At 46.0% G+C, this 26,486-nt stretch overlaps 1 protein-coding gene across 3 annotated transcripts in view; it reads left to right on the plus strand.

The window, feature by feature from the left end:
* LOC147606663 (uncharacterized) overlaps positions 1 to 26,486 on the plus strand; it is a 62,238-nt gene that overhangs the window by 34,636 nt on the left and 1,116 nt on the right. For 2 of the 3 annotated variants that reach the window (XR_015264938.1, XR_015264939.1), the window contains exon 1: positions 20,515 to 26,469. Coding sequence is in view for 1 of the 3 variants with exons in the window: in XM_086791718.1 (XP_086647844.1) it covers positions 26,216 to 26,423 (208 nt within the window). In the remaining 2 variants the exon portion in view is untranslated. Of the gene's footprint in view, positions 1 to 20,514; positions 26,470 to 26,486 lie in introns of those variants that run through there. The other variant, XM_086791718.1, reaches the window with a different exon arrangement.

Consider the following 26,486-nt stretch of genomic DNA (forward strand, 5'->3'; position numbering starts at 1 on the left):
TAATCTTCCATGTGCATATTGATGCATCAAACTTTGCTATTGGGTGTGTACTAACTCAACCTGGAGAACATAAACTAGACTACCCCATTAGCTTTGCGAGTCGCCAGTTGAACGATGCTGAAATGAACTACACCACTACGGAGCGAGAAGGGTTGGCAATGATATATGCAATAAAGAAATTTCGTTATTACCTTCTTGCCACCAAGTTTGTTTTCTATGTGGATCTTCAAGCATTGTTGTACAACAAATTTCATGATATCCCATTATAAATCTATTCCTTATTATCCGCAAGCGAATGGCCAAGCCGAGAGTACCAATAGGACCTTAATCTCTATTCTGACAAAGACAGTTGAGGCTCATCGCACGGATTGGAATCTAAAGCTTACGTCAGCTTTATGGGCCTATCGTATTGCGTACAAAGTGGCCAAGATGGTATATGGCCAAGAAGCAGTCATGCCGTGGGAATTTGTCATTCCTAGTCTTCGTGTTGCTACTCAAGAGGGCTGGGATGGTAATCCCTTAGTAGAGCGTTTGTATATCCTTGAGCGGTTAGACGAAGAAAGACAATTGGCGGTGTACAATGCCCTTGTAGAGAAGGATAGAAGAAAGAAATGGTTTGATCGCCACCTGAAAAACAAGGACATCAAAGTTGGGGATAAAGTCCTGATGTATGGAGTGCGTAACGAAAAGAAGAAGCTAAAATATGCTGGTAAGGGACCGTACAGAGTATGTGAAATTACCCCGCAAGGTACAATCCGAGTGGAGACTCTCGACGGAGTTGAAACCGTTGGATTCCTCAATGGGAGTAAATTCAAAAGATAATATGACTCCCTAAACCAAGAGAAATTACATGCAATCCATCAGAAGAAGACAGCTAAAGAACAGGCTGAGCTTAGAAGATACAAGCGAGAGTTGAAGCTAAAGAACGTCAGCAGCGTGTTAGGCGCCAACGAGACGCCAACTTGGGAATTACGCAAGCATTTTTCGAGGAGGCAGAGGAGGATTCACTAGAATCTAACCCGCTTCTACGATACCCAATTGAGCTATAGAGTCCTTACAGGAAGGTGCTATATAATGCATTATTGGATACGGGAGCTCAACACAATTTGCTGTCATATGGAGTGTGGTGTCAACTTGGAAAACCACCCTTATCCAAGAGTACCATCCAAGTTAAGGGTATCAATAAGAAGAAAACCACTGTCTCGGGAATTCTGCACACTCCTGTTGGCTATGACAAGGCGATTGTGATTCAAAGCTTTTTGGTTATGGGTTCAAAGCTTTTTGGTTATGCCTGCTGGTACCATGGAGGAAACTGTAAACGTAGGACGCAAATGGATGTTAGCCACCAAGTGCAATATTGATTGGCAACCAGGCGAGTTACAACACAAGAACCAGCTCTCAGCCTGACCACTTAGGGTCCCGCACTTAAGCCATCAACTCTGGACAAAACGCTAGATAAGGAAAATCACAAAGTCAAGTGGCTACACCATCTTTGATTGTTTGCCACCTCTCTAACGCTTCAACGCCAAGAGTGGAGACAGGCAGTGTGGTCCCCAAGGCTTCGCTTACTTTACCGAAGAGTACATACAAATGGGTCCCAAAAGCTTCGTTAACGGCTACCTCTACTGCTCAATCTCGTTCAGACAAGAAGCCTCGTAGTAGGAAAGCAGCTACCCGCCCTAGAAAAGGCAAGGTAACATCACGTTGGATTCCTAAAATATTATTAGTAGTCCAAGGGTACTACGAAGGGAATGACCAGATTTGGGTTCCTAAACATAAGCTGAATTCCTCTACATCGCCTGTAAAATCTTGTAAGCCAAATGTTGCCACCCCAACGACAATTCAAGACCGTGGTAAGGGAAAGGTAACGGAGTACCTTACACCACTTCTTCCAGAGCTAGTTTGGATTCCCAAACGATATCGATTGATACCACCTAGCTCAGGAAGGGGGGAGTCACAGGAAGCTTCTAGCTCCTCATGCCATTCACACGTTGATATAGAAGTTTCTGCACGCTCTACACCTACCCTTGTCAATACCTACCAAGAAACCAATGAGTCTACGTCTCCCCTTGTAAATGTATCGTCGGAACCCATATCCTCCGTTCGTTCGTAGGAGCGAACCTACTATCTCTGCAACTTGATGTGGCCACAAGGGTCATAAAAAGCTATCTGTCCACATCACCTATAATCCACTAGACAAATTGGTTCCAAGAGGCTACAACATCATTGCAAAAAAAATAATCTACCGAAGGAAGGGGGAAGCATGTACTCACGTTCGACATTCTATTGCTTCCTCCCTAACCTTCTCCCCTGACCATGTAACTCCCAAATACGAGGGAATATATATATATATAGCTTCATACACAGAAAAGAAAAGAAAAGAAAAGAAAAAATAGTAAAAAGAGCAAGAGCACATTAAGAGGAGAGTTATCCGCACAATTAGAAACAAGATTGACCTGTCTTCATGAACCTACTGATGCTATATGTGTGTTTGCAAATATGGCAGATGCACGAGCATCACACACTTCATCCACTCCCACCTTTGGTGAGAGGTATCATCTGTACCTTTCTCAGATATTTCACATGTGCTATCCTGTAATTAAAACCGAATTGGGTCTTATAGATGGACTAGCCAGCGAGGGAAATGTTGAGGAATTAGAATGGCTAATTCGCCTATTGACCACGACTGACTCCTACTCCGTAGAGGATGTATCTCCGATAGTCCAAGTCTTTACTTTTCCAGAGGATGACTATCCTCGCATAGTTACATTCTTGACGAGTCTATGTGGATGGGAGGGCGAAGAAGATATATTGACGATGAATGGACGGATGAGACTCATGGCACTACCGAGGCTGATTTTATTTATTTTGATGATGCGGATAGAGGCTAAGCCTTAGGGCTTCAGCCAGAACTCTACAACATCTTCTTACCTTGATCCTCAGTATTAGTGTGGTGGCTGGTAGGTAGGTTAGTGTTTTCAAGTTGTTTCTAGTTTTGTGTCCTTAAACGAGTTCTTATTTTTTCCCACTGATATGCCTCTCGAGGTATCGTGCTTGTTAGTTAATTGTACAGGTTGAAAAGTTTGTGGGTTCGCTTTCATAGTTTTGGGACTGTCGCAATGTTTATACATGGATATCTACATCAAATTGCGGGCATTTCTCATCGAATAAAGGAGATCTCCAAAATACAGGTGTAATTCTTCCATGCCCACTCTCTTTCATTTTTACTGTTGAATTGATTGCATGAACTATAATGCATGACCACATGGAATTTGTCAAGCACTACTTAGTTTTTGAAGTTGCATAAGGTGCTAGTGTAAATCATTAATTGAGTTTAACCTTATTTTAGAAATTCTTGGGAATGCATGATGTCTTTAGTTAACCTTGGAATATGGTTGTCTTAGGTCTAGGGTTAAAACCATCTTAATGCTTGAACAACCTGGCTGTGTGTGTTGACCTCTAAGACATAGCTTCTACCCCTTTGTCGAAAGGATGTAAGAACGCATGATAATTTGGGAGCAAAAATCCAAAGAGATAAATAAAAAATAAAAAGAAAGGCCTACAAAAAATGGCAATGTATGTCTGTTATGCGCTTTCATGTCGGCCTATCGTCCTATTGATACTTGGTAGGCGAGGAGTATTCCACTCCAGACCGATGCCCTGGGTTGGTAGGGGGTAGCCTTGCCTAAGGTGAGCTAGTAGATTCCTGGAGAAGGCCTTGTGGTAAACATGGCACCAGGGTCGATGCTAGTTTTGCTTTAGGGAGGTCGCCATTGTTTGTAAAAATTGTCACGTGCATAAAAGAAATAAAGACAAAAGACTCTTATGACTCTGATGTTTCTTGTGTCCTTAAGCTCTTGAGATTAGCTTGTTCTTAGAATAGACACATTGTGGTCATCTGTTTATTTATTAAGCTTGGTAATTTTCCTTGACTTAGGCTAGTTGTAGACCTTGATTAACCTTCGATACCTTGCTAACTCTTCAATTACTTTCAATAGTTTTAAACTCTTGTTAATTTGCTACGCTAGCTCCTTAATGTGACCTCTTAAACTAGGTTCTCATGGCATACTTCCATTGTGGTCTTACATGCTTGATTTTTTTTTAAATCATATATGCTATATCTTTTGAAGACCAAGCATGCTTTCACTCTACTTCCCTGTTTTGCAGATACAGTCTACCACAACAAACCCTGTCGAGCTTACCATACCATAGCTTCCGAGGACGGAATCTACATAAGGAAGAAGGGAATATCAACCTATGGTGGACATTGAGATGTATTACTTTTTACGTCATATAATTATTTTACGTATTCTGAGTCATGGGCCGAGCTTGTTGGCAACACATGTAAAGGGTAAGGGGATTGGGTGATCGCCGATGAGAGGTGCACCTCGAATTTCATTAGGATAATGATTAGGATCGGCCGGCCATGTGTGGGCGCGCCCATGTGTGAACGGCCAGGTCACATATAGAAGTCAAATGTAACCTAAAACCTCTCATTCTCGGAGTGTTGAATACAAGGAGTGCTCTTGCTTCATCTTCTCGATCTTTTTTCCTAGCGTGTGTGTGTGTGTGTAAGAGAGAGTGAGTGAAAGAAAGAAAGATATTAACTTCTGCAATAAACGCCAAAATTGGCCTATGAGACAAACAAGTAGTACAATGATGTTCCTCCAATCATCAAGAGGAAAATGTGGAGTGAGAATAAAATGTACAAGTATGACAACACGACATAGGGGACTCAATGGTGGTGTACAAACGAGAGGGTGTGGATGGAGTACTAGGGCTACTAATGCATCTCTATATGCTGAAGGGGTGATACAAGTATGATATGTTATCTACTCCTAACTCCATTCAGTCCCATAGTCTAGGTAGAATATGTCATACATCCGATCTGAGGATGCCGTAAATGTCTGGAACATGCGTCCTGGATCAGAGCGAAAATGTGCCAGCTGCTCCTGGATCTCCTGTTGGTGTCGAGACCGGATGGCCGCGATCTCTCTGTGGTGTAGTTGTGGTGCCATGTATGAAAGACCATAAACTTGGTTTTCCCAAGGTTCATTGTGAGTCCTCGCTCCGCACAGAAAGTATCCAGGGCCTGTAGATGCCTTTGTAGCCCTGTCCGAGTATCCGACACAAGAATGATATCATCAGCATATGATAGAATGTGTACAATCGTACCTGAGATGTCAATCCCAGAGCCTCCTCCGTGTATGACGTAGTCTGCTACCTCGTCGATGTATAAGCCAAAGAGTGTCGGGGAGAGAGGGCAGCCCTACTTCACACCAATGGTGCTGGCAATCATATCTGATAGTCCCCCTGGGCATCTAACTCGTCCAAACACTTGCTCATATAATCTGTAAATCCCCCACATCATGTCGGGAGTATGCCCAGTGTGTGTAAGCGGTGGAAGAGGCGCTCTCTCGGGATTGTGTCGAAGGCTTTGCGGAAGTCCACAAAACAACAATAGAGTCTCCGTCTCCGTGCCCAAGTTTGGTCAATCAGGCATCTCAGGGTGAAAATGTGATCAATAGTAGAGAAGGCTCGCCAAAAACTTGCCTAACCAGGGACACGTAGCCCCTCCCTCTCAGCGTGTGTGCTCAATTTTGCCTCCAGGATAGCCCCATAGAGTTTGGCCAAGGTATGACCAATCATGATAGTCCTGTAATTACCGGGGTCCAACATGTCCCCAGCTTTGTGGATCGGTACAATAGTGTGCATCATCCACTCAGTCGGGAAACCTTCTACCAGAGCCCTGTTAAAGAGGTAAGCAATAAAAGGAGAGAGTGTGTCAGCTGCATAAATAAAATGCTCACCCTGTAAGCCGGTGTGATCCTCAGCTCTCCCATGTTGGAATCTATGTATAGCTCGAGATACCATATCGGTAGTAAAGAAAACCGATGAGGTCGGTGGAGTCTCAGTGGGGCGAGGGATGAGTGGCTGTTGCAGAACATCATAAAGCTCTTTTGCATAACTCTGCTAGCGTTGAGGATCAGTAATCGAGGTGGGGAGGCGTGGCTCTCTGAGTCGTCGCCAAGCAGTGGCTGCATCTTTGCTCATGAGCATGTGGTAGATGTCCCAGTATTGAGCCTCCTCATATGTGCGTCGCTTATGGCGTGTAAGAGACCGCATCTGTCTACTGGCCTGTTGCTGTGTTATTTTCCCTTTCGCTATCTGGGCTCGGAGATGTCGATGAAGCTCTCTGCACTCATTATTATACCATCTATTCTAGGGCATGTCCTCGGATCTAGGTGGTTCTCCTGTCTGGAGATGGTGTGGAAAGCTGTGGCTAGCTGCTGTGTGCAGTTGTGTGAAAGTTGGGCCGTCAGTACATCGATGGATGCTGTAGGGTCCATACCAAAGAGGCCATCATGTACTTTTGAATCATAAACGTCTGCAAGCTCCTGGGTAAAGTAGAAGATGGTACGAGATGCCGTAGTGGTCGGGGGTGGCAGATCAAGAGAGCTCCTAAGAGAAAAAGCTAAATAAGTATGGTCCGCACCAATGGTGCATGTAGGGATAGTGAAAGAGTCTATCAAGTCTTTGCTCTCCCGCGAGCCCAATATGTAGTCCACAGTGTTGCTGCCTCTTGATGATGGGAAACATGTGAGTCTTCTCGATTCTGGCCATTGTGACATCCCGTTATAAATAACGAGATGGTGTCTAGCTCCCAGGTCCAGAAGGTGTTGCCCATAACCTGTACTGTCTGGCCCACTGTCCTCTGACATCCTCGTGGTCCTTGCATCTACATCGTCTAGTGCCTGTAGGATGAGGGGATCTGTGAAGTCGAATGATTCACACTGTCGATTCTGTGTGCATGCATTGAAGTCCCCCATCAGGAGAATCTCCCCCATGGTCGAATAGTGTAGGATATCTACGGATAGAGTGGCGTATGGAGACTCACTAGGAAGCGCCCCCTCTCTCCTCTCCTCCTCCAATCTGGTCCTCCATGTGACCTGTGTTGCATCTCGACCCCTTCGGCGGGAAGTAGTATATTGCCAAGTAAACTGTTCTCACCTCTGAGAGCTGTAGGCTAATCCACATGTAGCGTGCCTCTGGGTCTCTCGACACCACCCTGATAGGTTGGTGTAGTGCTCGTCTGAATAGTATAGCGATCCCACCTGAGCCTCTGGAAGTGTCTTGTTGTATCCCTTATCTATACATTGATTCTCACTGGTACTCTACTACCCGTGGTAAGCCTCTCTCTGGGCTTTCATGTGTCTCTGTCAGAAACATGATGTCTCAGTTCTCCATAACCTCCTCTAGTCTGCTTGGATGTGTCCATAGAGCCCCATTGCAGTTTCAAACTGCTGCATATATCTCCTTGTGCTTCTTGATAATTTCCTGTGTCTCATAGGCCATATGGCGCTATGCCACCATCTTGCCCTCTATGTATACATGGCCGTCTCTGTAGTGTACCTTTTTTCCTTCAGCACGTGCTGCTTTAATTTGTGGCATGCATGATTTCCTCTGTTGTCTCTGCATCCAAGTTAGGTCATCATCAAAGTAGATGGGGTTCCCTGGTAGGTTTCTCAGAATAACTCTCTGTCTCATGAAGGTTTGCCTGCTCACTTCGTCTGCGAACTGTAGCACTAGGGCTTTACTTTGGGTGGGGTCCTTGGGTGGGGCTGTCCTCCATATCTTGGTGAATGGAAGTGGTGCATCCTCCGCATGGCCTAATTTTATGCATAAGTTTCGGCCGTCCGCCTCAGGGGAGCACCCCTCTGTCTCTGGAATACCTGTCACGCGTATGTTCAGGCGACGGATTCTCCTCATCTTCTCTTCATCTAGTGTGGATTGGACCATGTGCGTGTCCTCTTGTACTTCTTTCTTAATGTTTTTCTTGACCACTTTCACCCATCCTTCTCTTACTGCTTCCATCTTGCCCTGTAGGGTTTTGGTAATCGTCTGAGGCAGATAAAGAGAGAGAGAGAGAGAGTGTGTAGCGATCGAGCATTGCGTGGCGGCACGGTAGAGCGGCGGCGCCGACTCCTTCTTTATCGCGGCGCGAGAATCCTTCACGATGGCGGTCTGAGCGGTGAGTGACACACCATTGCTCCCTGTTTTGAGCTTGCTGGTTTCCTGGTTGTGTGCTTGCAGCCATTCGTGGCTCGCACACGGTGCTTGGCAAGTCCCTAGCTCCGATACGTGCGGCAAGAGCGCACACCCAGGCTTAGAAATTAGTACTAATTTATAAGTGAGTGTGTACACATTTCATTAAGTTTTGGACGACCAAAACTCACTTATAAATTATGACCAGCTTGGTGTTCATACACACTGATGTCCCGAGGTGGACAAAACCCAATGTCCACCGTCTAGACCTTATCTCCTTTGTACAAAGGGAGTAGCCCATTTTGTGTTCTTTCTAGCTTGCTCCACACAGCACCTACCTCACCACCTCACTCTTCCCTCTTTCTCTAGAAGAAGGCGCCTCCTTCATGAGGGCTTTTGGGGCTGTATTTTTTGCACTTTCTTCTTTTCAACTCCATATCCAAGCTTGCTAAGGTGTTTTCCAAGCTTCCAAGAGTATTTCTGGATGCTATTCACTCTCCTACACTCCCAATGATTGAAATTCAGCAAAACAGCTCTCTTTCTTGCTGTAATTTTTGGTCTTTTTGCTAAAAACCCTTATTTTAGCCTTCCTTTCTCAATTTAAACAATAGGGGAAGCTTTTCTAGGGTTCCCTTCATCCTCTCGAAGACCTTTGTCGCGAAGAATTGCAACAAATTGAAGATTTCAACACTTTAAGCACTTCCATCGCGAAGACTTCCGCTATCATCGACTCTACTGCAATTGGTAAGCTTTTATGCTTAAATATGGAAGCAAGTAGCAGGAGGGAGGAACCGAATTTCAAGATCACATACCCTGTGTAGTCTTCTCTTGTCCTACATGCTCTTTTCTAGATTGTTGCTACCATGTATTGTAGAGAGCAGATGGAAGAGAGTATGGACACTCTAGAGGGTAGTGTGAGTTGCAAGTCTATACTGACAACAACTTTGTTTGCAATACTGTATTCATATGCATTGGTATGGAAATCTGGTCAGAAATGCCCATGACACTATGTACTTGATTCTCCCAAGATCAATATACTTTATTTGAGGGAGAGGCCATACGTTCTGGCTCATTGTGCGTCTCTTGTCAATTTAGCAAACTACTACTTGCATTGAGCATGTTCTCCATTAAATCTTAGTGTATTGATTAGCATCGTGTTCAACCAAGTCACAGCTCCTCCTGCATGTGGAGGGGAAGATGCAATCCCTGAAGCTTGGTCTCTTGGGCGGAGAGAAAACTACTCATGGCCTCGGCGACGAATAGGAAGAGGTAAGGTGCCAAAGGACATCCCTATCTAACCGAGTGGGAGAGGGTATTTGTTGCCACGGGCTCCCTGAATGAGAACCTGGCTGTGTGAGGCTGAGTAAAGTCCCGAGACTCCACGAATCCACTCCATGGGGAATCCATTCGGCTCATAGTGCCGTCTAGAAAGCTCCAATCCACCCTATCATAAGCTTTCGCAAAGTCTAGGAGCAGCACAATGAGGTCCTGCTGTCGCATCCTGGCCGAAGCTGTCTCCTCCCAGAAGGTAAAGATGTTGTCTAGAATGCTCCGATCCTGAATAAAGCCGGTCTGAGAGTCGTGGATCAAGTCTGGGAGAAAAGGCTGAAGTCTCCTGTGCTGTCGGATCTCCAATCTGTCACCATACTCCTTGGGAATCAAGTGAATCAAGCCCTCTGAGAGCCTCTCTGGCATGACATATTCTCATTGAAGGCAGCTCGAAGGTCACCTTCCATGAGGTCCCAATGGCGAAGAAAGGAGACTAGAAGCTTGTATGCTCTTGGGAAAGCTCCAATCCACCCTATCATAAGCTTTCTCAAAGTCTAGAAGCAGCACAATGAGGTCCTATTGCCGCATCTTGGCCGAAGCTAAAGATGTTGTCTAGAATGCTCCGATCTTGAACAAATCCGGCCTGAGTGTTGTGGATCAAGTCTAGGAGAAAATGTTGAAGTCTCTTGCTCCCGGTTCTCCAATCTATCACCACCCTCCTTGGGAATCAAGTGAATCAAGCCCTCTGAGAGCCTCTCTGGCATGACATCTGTGATCATAATCTCATTGAAGGCAGCTCAAAGGCCACCTTCCATGAGGTCCCAATGGCAAAGAAAGAAGGAGACTAGAAGCTTGTCTGCTTTTGAAGCTCCAATCCACCCTATCATAAGCTTTCTCAAAGTCTAGGAGTAGCACAATGAGGATCTGCCGCCGCATCCTGGCCGAAGCTGTCTCCTCCCAAAAGGTGAAGATGTTGTCTAGAATGCTCCGATCCTGAACAAAGCCGGTTTGAGTGCCGTGGATCAAGTCTGGGAGAAAAGGTTGAAGTCTCCTGCTGTCGGATCTCCAATCTGTCACCACCCTCCTTGGGAATCAAGTGAATCAAGCCCTCTAAGAGCCTCTCGGGCATGACGTCTGTGATCATAGTCTCATTGAAGGCAGCTCGAAGGCCACCTTCCATGAGGTCCCAATGGCGAAGAAAGGAGACTAGAAGCTCGTCTACTCTCGGGCATTTTCCCTTGGGAAGTGCCGTCAATGCCTCCGTCAACTCCTCAGCAGTAAATGGTGTCAATAAGAATGACCAAAGAGAAGGGGGAACCACCTCCCTCATATGCCGCTAGACCCTCTCGCGTGCGTCCACCACCTGTGGAGATGTTGCAGCACCAGTGAGGAGGGATCGAAAAAAGTCCGTGACGATGGCTCTCACTCGGGGGGGGGGGGGGGGGTGCTGCGAATACCGTCTCTCCTCTTGTGGGGGTCGGCTATCTCAAAACCCCTATGACTCTATCGCTTGCTTGAGTCCAGAAAGAGGCCTTGGCGTGATACCTGAACTCCACCCTCCTCTCTTCTATGGATCTAATCTCTGTGCGAGTAGTGGCAAGCTGACTCTCGATCCACTGGCTATCCGGGGACCTCTCTTCAAGCCGCTGTAAAGAGGCAAGACTCCTCAAACTCCTCTCGTGCTCTCGAAACCCTCTAGTTGGCTCTGGGCTGCCTCCTGCAAGAAATGGTTGATCTCCCCTAAAGTCCGCATCCAATGTGCACGCAGCAGAGCTTGCAAGAAAATACAGTCCTGTCCATATCTGCTCTATCTTGGTGCAAATCTCGGGGTCCTGAATGAGGTTGTCAGGAATCCTTGAGCTCACATGTCTATCATGCCTCCAGGGGTCCTCTAAGGACAAAATAACCGGGGCGTGGTCAGAGAATGAAGTATTTGCCAAAATACCAATCCTACCCCCTCGGTTGCAAGCCCACTCATCAACATAAATTCTGTCAAGTCTAGAGAGATTGGGGCCGGTGCTCCTCCTATCCGATCTCGAGAAGCAAAGTCTTCCATGGCTATGCCCAAACTCTGGAAGACGCCAAGGGTCCTGTCCCCTGACTGCAAGAATCATCTCCTCCCAGGCTGAGTACTCTGCTCCTAAAACTATGGCCGTGTCACCTCCAAGTCTGTCCTATGTTGCCTCTATCATGTTAAAGTCACCGCCCAAGTACCAAAAGTCGGCCTGAGGGAGGGTTTGCCGTATTGAGCTCCAAAAGAGGGCTCTACCTACAACAGCGTTCGGAGAGTAAATGTTGAGAAAGCTAACGCTATCCTCTCCAATAGTAATGGTAATCCACTGTGCATGCTTGAGGATGGTGACTCCTGAGCTAGTCACTGTTGGCAGCAGTTGCTCACTGAAGGATGGGGACCAGAAAGTGTCTCCTACGTGGAAGAATCTTCCCGCATCTGCGGGTGCGCCCCTCTGAGAGAAGATGCTCTTGGAGGAAAAGAATGTCTATGGGTCCCCCCACTATGGCTCTTTGAATCTCGCCTCGTAGGACGCCTCGTCTATGAAAGCATTGAGGCCCTGCCCCAAAACAACCCACTATTGAGAGGGAAAGACATTGCTGTACAGCCAGTTTGAAGAGCAGCCAGTAAAGAGCCAGTAAAGAAAAAGACTTCTAATTGTACGGCCTGCTCCTCAGCACAATCCAGTCAACAAAGAGAGATAGAGAACCAGCCTGTTTTCTGTACGGCCAGCACACTGCTGCAACCACAAGGTGGGATTCTCCAGTCTGCTGTTGTCAGCCAAAAAGGTAGTAGCACACAGCTGTTGGCCAGCCTATAGGCGACCAGCTTCAAAGTGGGAGAAAAGAGAGGAAAAGAATACACACTGATGTTGTAGTCTGCCAATCTGTAGGCAACCAGAGAAAGGCAGATGCAACACAACTGCAACCACCAGCTCGAAGGCGGCCAGAAGAGAGAGAGAAAGGGAGCATTAATTGCTGCCAGCTTTTGCGCATCCTCCAAAAGCAGCCCTTTCCTCTTCCTTTTACGATTCAGGCACCCCTCTCCTTTTTGAGTCGACCAGCTCTAAATAGGGCTCATGCTTTTCCTTTGCAAAAGTGGCCTTACTTGCCAAAGACTAGAGCCCTCATCGGGGAGGCAGCAATGGTTATCTCTATTGACTTGGAAAATTGGTAAATCAAGCGACGTAGTGATCCCGCCGGTTGCCTCCGCTCTGGGTTAGGGGCTGTTGGGGGGCGACGAGAGTGCTCTGGAGAGGCAGAAGGGGGGGAGGGCTCGGATCAGCTTGCGTTTGGTCTACATCATCCTTGGGTCTGGCAATCCTCAGTCATCATTCATACTCAATGTAAGTTCTCCAAAGAAATATAAGCAAATACTCTTGCTTGCAAGGAGGGACCCTTTTGTGGGTAAATTGGGACCCAATACTGTGTCGACTCTTATCTGCTTTCTCTCTGTCTTCTACTCTCTCTCTAAATGGAATTGCACAAACTCACGGGTATAAAGAAGGCTTTGTTGTGTGTTAAGACGATCAACCTCTTGCATGCTACATCAACGCCAATTAACCACCGCTTATACTCCACAACAGAATAGTGTTAGAGAGTGCAAGAACCGCACTATTGTGGAGATGGCACAAACTCTTAGTTGTGTACATCCTCAATAGGAGTGCAACAAAGGTTGTGGCAAACAAGACGCTGCAGGAAACTTATTTTGGTAAGAAGCCCTTTATTGCTCATTTCAAAGTCTTTGGCTGCACTTGATTTGTGCATGTTCCAGATGCAGAGAGGTAGAAGCTTGATCCCAAAAGCAAGAAATGCATCTTTCTAGGATAGAGTCAAAAGCATATTAGCTCTATGACCCAAAGGCCAAGAAGGTCCTTGTGAGCAAAGATGTCCAGTTTCAAGAGGAGTCTCAGGAGATGAAGGAAGCCCCCTCAACTTCCTCATCTCACAGTGAGGATGAAGAAATCCAAGACATCACACCCCCAATGCTTACGAGGCCAGCCTCCCCTCTGCACAGAGACGGGAAGGAGGCAGTCTAACATTATGTGGAATTAGAGGAGGAAGATTAGGCTATTGTGCCACATCACAAGGATAGCTCACTCCCTAAGTGGTACAAGTATGGAGCACCGCCATTGGCTATCAATGACAGGCCAACTTTTGACATAAGGATATCCAGGAGGATAGAGAAACAAAGGAGGGCTCAAGCAAACTTGGTGAATTATGCCCTTACATCAGAGGTGGTGGAGCCTTCTTCTTTTGAGGGGGCTTGGGGGTATTCTCGTTAGATGGAAGCCATGCAGTCAAAGGATGATTCCATCATGCAGAATAACACCTGATGTCTAGTTGATCGATCCCCAAAGCGCGCAGTCATAGGCTCAAAATGAGTGTTCAAAGCCAAGTACAACTGTAACGGCACTTTGGAGAAGTACAAGGCTAGGCTTGTGGCAAAAGGATTTGCACAGATAGAAGGGTTTGATTACTAGGAGACCTTTTCCCCCATAGCACGAATGACAACAAGCTACACAGTTTTAGCTTTGGCAGCTCAGGACAAATGGCTCGTGTATCAGATGGATGTGAAATCTGCCTTTCTAAACGGGGACCTCGAGGAGGAGGTGTATGTCGAACGGGCCCAAGGTTTTGAGATCCTTGGTTCAGAAAGCAAGGTATGCAGCAGGCTCCAAGGGTTTGATTACTAGGAGACAGCACGAATGACAACAAGCTGCACAGTTTTAGCTTTGGCAGCTGAGGACAAATGGCTCGTGTATCAGATGGATGTGAAATTTGCCTTTCTAAACAGGGACCTCGAGGAGGAGGTGTATGTTGAACCGCCCCAAGGTTTTGAGATCCTTGGTTCAGAAAGCAAGGTATGGAGGTTGAACAAGGCCTTGTATGGTCTTAAGTAGGCTTTAAGGGCGTGGTACTAGCGGATTGATGCTTACTTGAAGAGTATCAGTCTGATTCAGAGTCCATTTGATTCAAACTCATATGTGTTTCATGAGGATGGGAAGTGCATGAATATTGTTGTTTATGTGGATGACCTGATCATTATAGGTAGTCATCATGAGAAGATTGTGTTGACAAATAAAGCTCTTAAACAGGAGTTCGAAATGGCAGACTTGGGGCTCTTGCATTATTGCTTGGATCTAGAGATTCATCAGCAGCCAGGGAGAATCTTCATCTCTCAACAAAGATATGCCACATAGATTTTGGCAGCATTTGGGATGACTAACTATAAACCGGCGGCAATGCCAATGGAGGTTAGGTTAAAGCTATCTACTGAGGATAGTTCGACGAGACTATGTACATGCACTAGGTGGGGAGCTTTATTTTTCTGTGTAATACTAGGCCAGACATTGCCAAGTCAGTTGATGTTGCAAGCAGGTTTAACAACAAGCCATGAGAAAGTCATTGGAAGGCGGGGATGCGATTGCTACGATATGTGAAGGAGACTCTTCCATATGGCATCACCTATACTTCAAACCACTCTTCATGGAAAACTCTCAGTGGGTTTTGTGATTCAGACTCGGCTGGTGATGTTGATACCATACGCTTAGTTATAGGTTGGTGCTTTATGGCTGGTGATGTTGATACCATACGCTTAGTTATAGGTTGGTGCTTTATGCTTGCATCAGGACCTATTTCTTGGATTAGCAAGAAGCAAGCAATGGTGGCCCTCTCTTCAACAGAGAGTGAGCATAAGGCCAGTTGTTTAGCTGCCCCTGAAGATTTATGGCTTAGATGGGTTTTGGAGGACATGGATGCAAAGCAGGAGCAACCTACAATGTTACATTGTGACAATCAGAGTTACATAACAATTGCAAAGAACCCATTTTTTCATGCTCGCATCAAACACATTGAGGTTCACTACCACTTTGTGTGGGAGCTTATCTTACAGGAGGAGGTGCAGCTTGTCCACTGCCATATGTCAGCGAATTGCACAGATATGTTCACCAAAGCTTTGATAAAGGACGAGCTTGATTGATATTGGGGGAAGCTTGGCATTGGGCTGGATACCTAGTCGTATGGGGTGTCCATTGAGGGGGGTGTTGGATATCAAAGTCCACCCTCACTCTACATTTGTATGGGTGAAGCTTGCTCATGTTTGTAAGGCCCCCTTTATGAGGATAAGTCGTGTTTGATCAACTTTACACATAAGCCTAGTTTATACACTAGACGATGGCCTACGTCGCTGGATGATTATGGTAGGTCTAGCACATGGCCAGATTGGCTATTCATAGGAGCGGGCCGTTGAGGAGTTAACGGCATGCAGGTCGGGTAGATACGCATCAAAGTTGGGCCCTTGCCTAGACTCTACGGGCCCTAACCAGGGGTCTTGCACAAGTTGGATCGAGAAGGTATGTGGGAACCTACTCCAACTAAGGGGCCAGCATGAGGAAGCTTCCCACATGACACCTAGCAAGAGGGAAGCTTCACTAGAAGCTTCCTACCTACCTAGGATAGTGCCGCCTAGGGAGGGGCCTTGTTTGCTCGATATAAGGGCACCCCATGCTTCCTTCACACACAAGAAGTAAGTCTAGAGTTCATCACTTAGCATACCCTCTCCGTTGTTAGCCACTCTACTCCCTTAGCTTCTCAAGCAACCATCTAAGCTTCTTTCACAGAAGTGCACGGCGTGGGAGGCTGCCATCTTTGTATTCTTGCCCCTTTTGATACACCATTCTCTCGTATCTTGTCTACTACTTTTGCATAAGCTGTTATTTTCCAGGTAAAGATCTTGTTTGTGAGTTTTCTTTGTCTAACCACACTAGTAAGAGCTTTTCTTATAGCATGTGTGCACGAGTTTGTGTCTTCTGACATATAACGGTTGTATGTAAAAGAGAAGCGAAATGTTTAGTTTGTTTTTAATTACTAAAAAGAGAAGTGCTTTTCTTAAGTGCTTTTGGGCAAAAACTATAAATTCAGTTCTTAAGACATGTAAAAAGACAAGAGAGCTCTCTAGCTTTGAGAACCTGTACTCAAGACTCCTCCAAGGAGTTTTATTTAGTATAACTCGGGGGGGAGGGGGGGGGGGAGGGGTGGAGGATCGGCCCAAGACTATTTCGATCCCTAGTGTGGTGTCTCCTCTCTCTACTCTCTCTCTTAGAAGGAAGAAATGGTTTGATCGCCACCTGAAAAACAAGGACATCAAAGTTGGGGATAAAGTCCTGATGTATCGAGTGCGTAACGAAAAGAAGAAGCTAAAATATGCTAGTAAGGGACCGTACAGAGTATGTGAAATTACCCCGCAAGGTACCATCCGAGTGGAGACTCTTGACGGAGTTGAAACCATTGGATTCTTCAATGGGAGTAAATTCAAAAGATACTATGATCCCCTAAGCCAAGAGGAATTACATGCAATCCGTCAGAAGAAGGCAGCTAAAGAACAGGCTGAGCTTAAGAAGATACAAGCGAGCGTTGAAGCTAAAGAACGTCAGCAGCGTGTTAGGTGCCAACGAGAGGCCAACTTGGAGATTATGCAAGCATTTTTCGAGGAGGCAAAGGAGGATTCACTAGAATCTGACCCACCTCTACGATACTCAATTGAGCTACAGAGTCCTTACGGGAAGGTGCTATATAATACATTATTGGATACGGGAGCTCAACACAATTTGCTGTCATATGGAGTGTGGTGTCAACTTGGAAAACCACCCTTATCCAAGAGCACCATCCAAGTTAAGGGTATCAATAAGAAGAAAACCACTGTCTCGGGAATTCTGCACACTCCTGTTGCCTATGACAAGGGGACTGTGGTTCAAAGCTTTTTAGTTATGCCTGCTGATACTATGCAGGAAACTGTAAACTTAGGGCGCAAATGAATGTTAGCCACCAAGTGCAATATTGATTGGGCAACCAGGCGAGTTACAACGCAAGAACCAGCTCTCAGTCTGACCACTTAGGGTCCCGCACCTAAGCCATCAACTCAGGACAAAACGCTAGATAAGGAAAAATCACAAAGTCAAGTGGCTACACCATCTTTGATTGTTTGCACCTCTCTAACGCTTCAATGCCAAGAGTGGAGACAGGCAGTGTGGCCCCCAAGGCTCCGCTTACTTTACCGAAGAGTACATACAAATGGGTCCCAAAAGCTTCGTTAACGGCTACCTCTACTGCTCAATCTCGTTCAGACAAGAAGGCTCGTAGTAGGAAAGCAGCTATCCGCCCTAGAAAAGGCAAGGTAACATCACGTTGGATTCCTAAAATATTATTAGCGGTCCAAGGGTAGTACCAAGAGAATGACCAGATTTGGGTCCCTAAACATAAGCTGAATTCCTCTGCATCGCCTGTAAAATCTTGTAAGCCAAATGTTGCCACCCCAACGACAATTCAAGACCATGGTAAGGGAAAGGTAACGGAGTACTTCACACCACTTCTTCCAGAGCTAGTTTGGATTCCCAAACGATATCGAACGATACCATCTAGCTCAGGAAGGGGGGAGTGACAGGAAGCTTCTAGCTCCTCATGCCATTCACACGTTGATATAGAAGTTTCTGCACGCTCTACACCTACCTTTGTCAATACCCACCAAGAAACCGATGAGTCTACGTCTCCCCTTGTAAATGTATCGTCGGAGGCCATATGCTCCGTTCGTTCGTGGGAGCGTACACTACTATCTCTGCAACTTGATGTGGCCACAAGGGTCATAAAAAGCTATCAAGCTATCTGCCCACATCACCACCTATAATCCACTGGACAAATTGGTTCCAAGGGGCTACAACATCATTGCAAAAAAAATGATCTACCCAAGGAAGAGGGGAGCATGTACTCACGTTCAACATTCTAGTGCTTTCTCCCTAACCTTCTCTCCTGACCATGTAACTGCCAAATACGAGGGAATGTATATATATAACTTCATACACAAAAAAGAAAAGAAAAGAAAAGAAAAATAGTAAAAAGAGCAAGAGCACATTAAGAGGAGAGTTATCCGCACACAATTAGAAACAAGATTGACCTGTCTTCATGAACCTACTGATGCTATATCTGTGTTTGCAGATATGGCAGATGCATGAGCATCACACACTTCATCCACTCCCACCTTTGTTGAGAGGTATCATCTGTACCTTTCTCAGATATTTCACATGTGCTATCCTGTAATGAAAACCGAATTGGGTCATATAGATGTACTAGCCAGCGAGGGAAATGTTGAGGAATTAGAATGGCTAATTCGTCTATTGACCACACATGAGTTCAGTCCTAGTAACAGTGTTGTCAGTCCTAGATTCAATGTGGAAAGTGAAAAAACCAAATTAGGGTTTTTTATTTTTAGGGTTTACACCTATTTTTTCATGTAGCATAGGTTGCATGTAGGGTAGGATATGCAAAAGACATAGCGTAGGTCTAACCTAGGTAGGAAAAGGCTTCTTTTAGACACTCTCTCACTTCGATCATGATAGAAAGCCTTGAAGATATGAAGGAAGGAATTTGGCAAGGACATAGTTGTTACGAGGCGCGCCTCTAATAGTTAGAGGTGTTTGAGGTGTACGAGTCTTCCGAGCATTCAAGGCATCTGGGCATAATTGATTATTATTTTTTTACTGTTTCTGGATTCTGCCCATTTCTTACCATTTGGGATTTTCCTGTTTGTGCCCGTTTGAGTCTCTAGACGTGGCTATAAGGGCTCCTCTAAGCTCTCAAGACTCACGCACACTCTCTCTCTCGTCTCTCCCTCTCTCATACACACTCTCTCCCCCTTCCTTAAGGCTTAAACCTTGCTGAAGGCAGTCCCTAACACACTTTCTCACTCTCTGATACACACTGTCTCTCCCTCTCTTTTACACACTAGGTGACACCCTCTCTCTCTCTCTCTCTCTCTCTCTCTAATAATCTATCTATCTATCACTATCTATATATATATGTATCTATTATTAATATTATATATAAATATTATAACAGACGCCTCTAACGTCTCTAAAAAATACGAGTCTTTCGAGGTGCGTACCATACCCGCCTTGTACCAAACGCCTTTGAGGCCTCTAACAACCTTGGACAAGGAAGAGAGGCTTTGTTGGAGAAGATTGAAAACGAAGAAGCATCATGGCTTCTTGCAAGGCTTAAAGAAAAATTGCTTCAATTAGAAGCACGGCAAGCACAGATTCATAAAGTGTTTTTAAAGCTCTTCAAAGCGATAAAACCATCCATGGCAACATGGCTAGAGGCCACGGTAGAATCACCTAGGGTTGTGAAGTAGCCCAAGATCGAGAGCGTTGACCCAAGGAAAGAGGAGCTTCCAAGAGAGGAGTTCTTGCGAGACGATATTATAGAGGAAGATGTTTGCAAAGAGGTGCCATTACCCGCGATGCCAGAGCCAGAGCCAGAAGGCAATCCAAAACCAGAACCGTAGATCGAGCAAGTGGTTCTTTTCAAATCCTATCTGGAGGAGGATGAGGTCAGCTTGATAGTTCCCAAGGAGGTGGATCTCTCCAAATTCTATTTGGAGGAGGATGAGGTCAGCATGACAGTTTCAGAGAAGCTTCCAAAAAATCTCTCCGAATTCTATGAGGAGGAGGAAGAGACTACATGTGATTCAGAAGATCCAAAGACCAAGTTAGAGAGCTTGGGGATCGAGCCGAAGGATATGAAGTGGAGTCTTCAATTGGACTAGAATGGAATCGGAGCTCATAGACATGTTTATTCTCATTAGCAACTATATGGGCAGATTTAGAATAGATTTTGCAGCCCTATAGGCTCCTGGAAGTGCCCAAGACATAGCCCAATGGTTGGGACGCCTTTTGGGCATAGTTTAGACACAAAATATAATTTTTTGGTCAATGTTTTGTGGCAAAACCGACTTGATTATGAATTTTACGAACTCATACCTTTTACCTATAAATAGGATCATCCAGCATTCGTTAGTATCATCATTTAAAGAGCAAGAGGATCCATTTGTCAGAGTTTGCAAGACAGCAAGGACACAGTGGTGGATCAACAGGAGCTTCTCTTGTCTGATTGCAAGTAGAGGGTTGCAAGGATCTTTGATATGCATCATGAAGCTGTGAATCATTTACATGAAGCTATGAATCAGCAAGATCATTTACATGAAGCTATGAATCAGCAAGATCACTGTATATATAGCATGTTTTGTCGCTACACAGTATATTAGGTCTATCTCTCCTCCTCTTTTGTGTCAATATACAAACCATATAGTGCGGGAGAGAGTGGGCAGTCCTGTTTGACCCTAATAGTGCTACAAGTATCCCCAAAGAGCCCTTGGTGCCCATACTCTGCCATTCATGCTGCCTCATATAAAGCCACCACACTCCATATCATGTCTGGTGGAAGCTGGAGCTCGTGCAGTTGTCCCAACAAGAGAAAGAAAGAAAGTTGTATTAACGTCTTCAAAAGGCCAAAATAACCTATGAGACCAAAAGGTTACATCATATCCATGAGGTACATCATCTTGGGTACAAAATAATAATAAATAAAGATAACAAAAATCTAGATCTATAAAATATGATCTAGGTACATGAGGAGAGAGCTCTCATATCACCCTAATACATCCCTCATGGGCCATTGTGACATGGTTCTTAAGGTGGTAAAACTGAGCTGGCGCAAGGTGGTTCTGCGATGATGGGAGATAATGGCCTGGATCCTTCTGTGGTGGCGTGGCCGTGGGCTCTCCATAACTCAGTGGCTTTGTCGAGTGTCACACCTCTCGGCTGAGCTCTTGCACTAGCATGTGGTCCGGGTATTGAGAGAGGAGGAGAAGAAGAAGCCCTTTTTAACGTCATAAGAACAATCCCAAGAGACCAAATATGATCTATCCGACGGGGTGAGATTCGAACACAAGACGTTGAATAACAACTCCATGAGCTTACCAATCTTTCACACTTGGGTGATGGAAAGGTTAGCCCATTTTGTTTACAGAAATGAAATGATATATTAACGTCTCTAAGAGGCATAATGGCCTATGAGACCAAAACTGAGAGAGTATCTGAAGTTGGTGTCTCATCAAAGAGAACAACTAAATGAGACTAAAAAGTACAATAAACTGATTGTCCTACAGTTATAAGAACAGAACTGCAAGACTCCAAGATGATACTGAGTAGAAAATACTAGAAAATACTGAAAAATGTATATCATGTAGATCCATGTATGCTAATTAGTTGAAGTGTTGCCCTCTCCTTAAATCAAGTATCTCCGCCATGGGGCTGTCTAGAATGGAGAGGTCGTAGAAGCGAGGTAGGCGCCTCCGATGCCGAGCAATAATGGCTCTGATTTGGCGATGGTGAGGATGCCGTGGTCGGGATCCTGGTGGGCGTGGCCGACGAGCACGACATAAGATAACTGCTCGATCAGTGGTGACTCCCTGGGAGCGTGGTCGGTGTCCTGATGGCCCAATGGAGGAGGTATTAGGAGATGTGTGAGCTGGGTTGCTGATGTTGGTGCTGGTGCCGAAGAAATCTGTCAGGGTCCTCTGTCTAGGTACACATTATGGCTCGGCCGCGTGTCTGCCAAGAGGGTCTCTCTATGTCTCCTAAGCTCAAGTAGAAACAATCCTAGGCATCTCTGATCCTCAAACTCCATGACCATGCGTAACGGCCCAAAACCCTCTCTGAAGAGGCAGTGATATCTCCCTTAAATCTCATAATAGACTGTACATTGGTAAATGTAGTGTTCCTGTGTCTCTACCTCCTGGTAGCATAGCTGATAAATGCGGTCATCCAAGATCTGATGCACATATCGCCCTGTCTCAATCCGCAGCTGGTGTGATGAGGTCCAGATCTGTCTAATGGCACAACGTATCCCATGTGATAGCTGTACATCCATGTACGCCGGGCAGGTGATAAAATCATCTGGTGAGAGGTGTATAAAATGGTTGTTGTAATGAGCCATTTTCGTGCCTAAGGGCTCAAGGGGGCTACTCCATGTCCTCTCTGTGTCCACTCTGATGATATCCATCCTGATCACGCGGTTTTGCTCTGAGGGGGTGAGATCCAAAAATGGACAATCCAGACTGTATTGATAGGGTGGTAGTGCCTCTATCCGCAAACCATGATCTCATTTGAGTGTACCAACAATGAGTATCTCCGTCCTCTGCCAATTGTATGGATGAGGTCAATGCCAATCAAGAGTACCTCTGTTGAGGGAGCTCCCATAGCCGCCGCTATAAAAAGGTAACTGCCTGGAATAGGGCCTCGGTTACTATTGGTGGGGCACCCAGCTCAGCCCGAACAATCTCATGTGGTACTAATTATTTGCTCCGAATCATGCGAGCAATCACCATAATAAGTGGTCTCTCCATTTGCCTCCATCCCTCATGATGATATCCATCCTGATCACGCGGTTTTGCTCTGAGCGGGTGAGATCCAAAAATGGACAATCCAGGCTGTATTGATAGGGTGGTAGTGCCTCTATCTGCAAACCATGATCTCATTTGAGGGTACGAGCAATGAGTATCTCCATCCTCTGCCAATTGTATGGATGAGGTCAATGCCAATCAAGAGTACCTCTACTGAGGAAGCTCCCATAGCCGCCACTATAAAAAGGTAACTGCTTGGAATAGGGCCTCGGTTACTACTGGTGGGGCACCCAGCTCAGCCCGAACAATCTCATGTGGTACTGATTATTTGCTCCGAATCATGCGGGCAATCACCATAATAAGTGGTCTCTCCATTTGCCTCCATCCCTCACGATGATATCCATCCTGATCACGCGGTTTTGCTTTGAGCGGGTGAGATCCAAAAATGGACAATCCAGACTGTATTGATAGGGTGGTAGTGCCTCTATCCGCAAACCATGATCTCATTTGAGCGTACGAGCAATGAGTATCTTCATCCTCTGCCAATTGTATGGATGAGGTCAATGCCAATCAAGAGTACCTCTGCTGAGGGAGCTCCCATAGCCGCCGCTATAAAAAGGTAACTGCCTGGAATAGGGCCTCGGTTACTACTGGTGGGGCACCCAGCTCAGCCCGAACAATCTCATGTGGTACTGATTATTTGCTCCGAATCATGCAGGCAATCACCATAATAAGTGGTCTCTCCATTTGCCTCCATCCCTCATATGTCCCTCTTTGAGATCTGTGATGTATACTGGGTCCCCAAATTGGAGCTCCGTACAGGAGGGTCGGTGTGACAAGTGTATTAAATAGCCACAAATTGGTGCGTGGCTCCTGAAACTGTAGGTGCACACTGCCTCTCAAGTGTCCCCAAGGCTGCATGCCCTCGAGCTAATCTAGCTGCTGTTGCCTGCTTCAGGGAGAAACGTGGTCCTGTGAAAGTAACTCCCAAGTAGACATATGACCTGACGTACTCTACCGACTCCCCTTGGAAAGTGAACTGAGGCTCTGATCTCGTCACCCATGTCTGTGTGGTGTTAAACACCATAACCTTGGCTTTCCCAAGGTTCAGTGTCAGATCTCTATCCGCACAAAAAGCTTGTAATGCATCCAGGTGTCTGTAATCCCTCCGGAGAGTCTGAGATTAGAACAATATCATCAGCATATAAGAAGATGGGTATCAACACCCCTGCCAGGCATGCCCTTGGGCCTCCCAATCTGTCTACATAATGTATAGTCCAAAGAGGGTGGGCGATAGCGGGCATCCCTGCTTCACCCCTATCGTGTTGGTCACCCTATCAGATAGACTTTGCCTGTCACAGACTCATACAAAGCATATATCCCCCACTGCATATGCTCGGGTATCTCAATGTCATGCAATCTGTGCATAAGCCTGGCACGTGGTACTGTATCGAAGGCTTTGCGGGAGTCCACAAAGCAGCAGTATATCCTTCTCTTTTGTGCCCTATCCTCTTCAATAAGTGCCCAAAGTGTCAGTATGTGATCCAAGGTAGTAAATCCTCTCCTGAAGCCAGCTTGTCCATGTGCTCGATGACCATGCGCCTCTGCCCATCGGCTCAGCTCCGACTTCAATATAGAGCCATATAGTTTGGCCAAGTAATGACCAATCATGATCGTCCTGTAGTTGCTTGGTACCATGGAATCCCCACTCTTAAAGAGTGGTACAATGATATGCTCTGTCCAGCTTGTCAGGAAACCCTCACAAATGGCACGATTAAACACATGTACGATGAGCCGAGCCAAAGTGTCTCGTGCACAATGGACTACGCTGTAGTTGTGCTCATGTCTCACGACACTCATCATGATACCAACTGTTCTGTGGGGCAGTGTTGCGGGGGTGGGTGGAAGGGATCATAGTGCAGGGAAATGCATATGAGGCGGATGCATGTAGTACACCTGCCAATGCTCTCGTGATCTCGTCTAGAGGGCTATGCGGGTCTAAAGCGAACAAGCCATTAGATACTGCATCTCAGTAAACCCCAACTGTCTCACGTGTAAACTGATATCTCGGGTACCTAGGTAGATGAGTGGCTGACCCATCTCTCGGGGATCTACCTACTAGTGTGAAACTCAGGTATGCATGATCGACTGCTATGCCAATGGGCCTACTAGAAATCGTGAACCCCTCGCACATTAGGTATCAATGAAGGAGATCCCATCAAGTAGTCCATTGTGCTCGCTCCCCCTTTAGAGTTCTAGTGTGTGAGAGCATCTGATCCTTGCCATCTCGATAAGCCATTGTATATGACCAACCCATGTGCACTCCCGAGTGTGAGAAAATGCCTGCCATAATCTGTAATCTCCTCCTCATCTTGTGCTGATCTCTGCAACCCTACATGCTTTGCTGTGATCTCTTGGTACATAGCCTCTTGAGTATCATACAGCTCTGTCTGCTCTGTGCCTGTACGTGCATTAAAGTCTCCCAATAGTAATATGTCTCCCATGCTGGCAAACCTCATGATATCATCATATAGTGGTATATAGGGCGACTCTCCTAATGGTGCAAACGTGGAGTGGGCTGGGGGAAAGTAGCATACCGCCACATATAGCTCGCGGAGCCCCTCTCTGCATATTCGGACCCACATGTACCTCGCATCTGCACCTCTATGTTCCACATGTATTTTGTCATGAAGCTCCTCCTTGTAAAGTATTGCCACTCCTCTAGATCCTCTGGTACCTCCCACTGTGCGTGGCTGAGGGGGGAAAACTGATTCCCATCTATAACCCCGTACGTCAGGAAGCCTCTTGTTTGTGCACTGATGGGTCTCCGTATACATAGCAATATCACTGTGTCTGAAAGTATCCTCAAAGTATCCTGCTTCTATTCAAAGGGCTCCGTTGCAATTCCACACCGTGAATCGCAAGGTCTCATAGGCCGCGCACCGTCAAGCGGGCCTCCTCTCTGTAATGATGACTCGGCAATCCGTGTATACCGCCCATTTCCCCTCTTTCCTTGCCTCAAGCGCACGCGGCATGTGTTCCTTCCGGTGTGCTATCTGTGCCGGTGTAAGGTCCTCATCCAAATAAATCTTTTCCCCCTTAAGGGCCATCCTTTTGGAGAGGAAGGCCTTCTTGGTCTCCAAGTCACCAAACTTGATGATCAATATCTTCGCCCTGGTTTCATCTCTGCCTACTTGCCATGCTCCTGTAATGGGTCCATCAGTGGCTCCGATTTTTGTTGCAAGAGCTTTTGCATCCTCTTGGGGATTTCCCTTATCTTCCCACCCAACTACACGTACATGTAAGGCACGTGCCCGTCTGCTTCTTCTTCCAATGTAGCATTCATCACCTCTACTTTATTGACTGGTGTATCCTTCTATTTTTTTACTACTTCAATCCATGGGTTGACTTCCTCAATTTGTTTCTTTGTGGCACTGGCAATTTCAGCCCATGAATGCATTTCCTTCTCACCTGTAGCCACTTTTGCCTTACATGATTCCAAAGTGTTTTGCATTTTTGTGATGTCTTTTTCGCGGTCAGCCATACATGTCTGTAATGTGTGTGAGAGAGAGAGAGAGAGAGAGGTTGGCGTTGTGTCTATAATGACTAGACAAATCTGCATTCCAACCAACTCTTTATTTGGTGATATAGCAGTCATCAAGGAGAACCTCGAGCAAAGGTTAACATCCTCACCAACAGAGTTGGTCTTGAAGCCTCCGCCACTAGCCCAAGCAGTGCAGAAACCGTCGGGGAAAAAGCCATCCCACAAAAGAATAAAGAGCCCTATTACTGCTTTGATGTATTCTGTGGCAGATTTACAGGTTGCTACCAACAGCTTCAGTCAGGAGAACCTCGTGGGTGAGGGCACTTTGGGTCGCGTGTATAGAGCGGAGCTTCCGGATGGCAAGGTATGCTGTCACAAATT

The sequence above is a fragment of the Cibotium barometz genome, chromosome 57 (genome assembly GCF_041138505.1).
Source record: "Cibotium barometz isolate CiBa-2024 chromosome 57, ASM4113850v1, whole genome shotgun sequence".
Taxonomy (NCBI): Eukaryota; Viridiplantae; Streptophyta; class Polypodiopsida; order Cyatheales; family Cibotiaceae; genus Cibotium; species Cibotium barometz.